Source organism: Formica exsecta, unplaced genomic scaffold, assembly GCF_003651465.1.
Source record: "Formica exsecta isolate Colony F162 unplaced genomic scaffold, ASM365146v1 C16408305, whole genome shotgun sequence".
Taxonomy (NCBI): Eukaryota; Metazoa; Arthropoda; class Insecta; order Hymenoptera; family Formicidae; genus Formica; species Formica exsecta.
Window position 1 is genome coordinate 1 of NW_021847967.1, and position 1,328 is coordinate 1,328.

The 1,328-nt window shown below is 31.5% G+C and overlaps 1 protein-coding gene across 1 annotated transcript; it reads left to right on the forward strand.

The window, feature by feature from the left end:
- Positions 1-44: 44 nt before the first annotated feature.
- On the forward strand, positions 45-1,328 carry LOC115243333 (glycerophosphodiester phosphodiesterase 1; the record flags this gene model as incomplete). Its single annotated transcript, XM_029820270.1, has 4 exons — positions 45-296; positions 498-699; positions 798-1,027; positions 1,123-1,328. Coding segments are annotated over 4 exons (826 nt in total), but the record flags the coding sequence as incomplete, so codon positions are not given.

Genomic DNA, 1,328 nt, shown 5'->3' on the forward strand with positions numbered 1-1,328 from the left:
AATGTTATTTATCAATATAAAACATTAATACTTTAATCATCCTATTTAATCATTAAATATTTCCATTGTATTTTTAATTGTTTAATAGAAATATTTATACATTATCTGTACTTTTTACAGAGCAAGGGAAAGGGCTGCAGTGCTGTAGAGCTTGATTTAAGACTAACAAAAGATAACATTCCAATATTATTCCATGACCCAACAATTGAAAGACTTACAGGCCAAACAGGAACAATTAGTGAGATGACGTGGGAGGAACTAAGAGAGATAGATATAACTTATAATCATCCACTTAGGTATGATTATATAATTTTATAAATTATCTATTTACATAGGTATAATTGTGTATGTATACATATATTTTTTTTCAATCTAATTAAAATTTATATATAATTATATAGTTTATAAATAAAATGCACTTTATAGTAAATGTATTATATATCTGAGTGTGTGTGTGTGTATTTTAATAGAAAAAAAATATATATTTTATCACAAAGGAACAAGTTTTCTGAAGGCGAGAGAATCGCGCTGTTAGACGATGCGCTGCAAGAATGTCTGAACAGCGAGCAGAGAGTAATTATAGACATAAAAGAAACAAGGACGGATGTTGTGCAAGTTGTTCTAGATGCATACAAAAAATATCCAAAGTTATTTGAAAGAGGTGTCGTGTCAAGTTTCAATCCAATCATAGTATACATGGTACATGTGGAAATTTTATATATATTCAAACACTAATAATTTATATTCCTAAAGGAAATATCTTCCAATTGTAAATATACTCTTAATTTTACGTTCAGATTCGAAAAAAAGAGCCACGTATTGTCTCGAGTCTTGCTTGGAGGCCGTATTTTTTTTCGAGATTATCGTATGCCGGTCTGGAAACGCCTGGTGCGGCACGATTTCATAATCCATTTAAGCATTTGGCAGCTTGCATCTTGGAGATTTTGTACGAGTGGTTATTATCTCGCTTCGTTTATTATATCGTTGGCATTTCTGCTATACTATTGCACAAGGACATAGTCAATCCGTATGTAGCGTTATTCAAATCGAATACTTAACGATTTTATATGTATATATTCGTAAGAACGAATAATACATAATTGTGATATAATTTTATTTCAGACGCGTAATAGAACGATGGTGCGAACGTGGTGTCCGCGTGATGGCATGGACGGTAAATCGGCCGTCAGAGAAAACGCATTTTTCGAGGCTCTTCAAAGTCACTTATCTAACTGATACGCTACATTTAGAGAAGGACATGTAATAAATGTCCGATATATTTGTTCAGTATTAAATTTCAAAGACTTTTGTATGCTGGCATTATATAT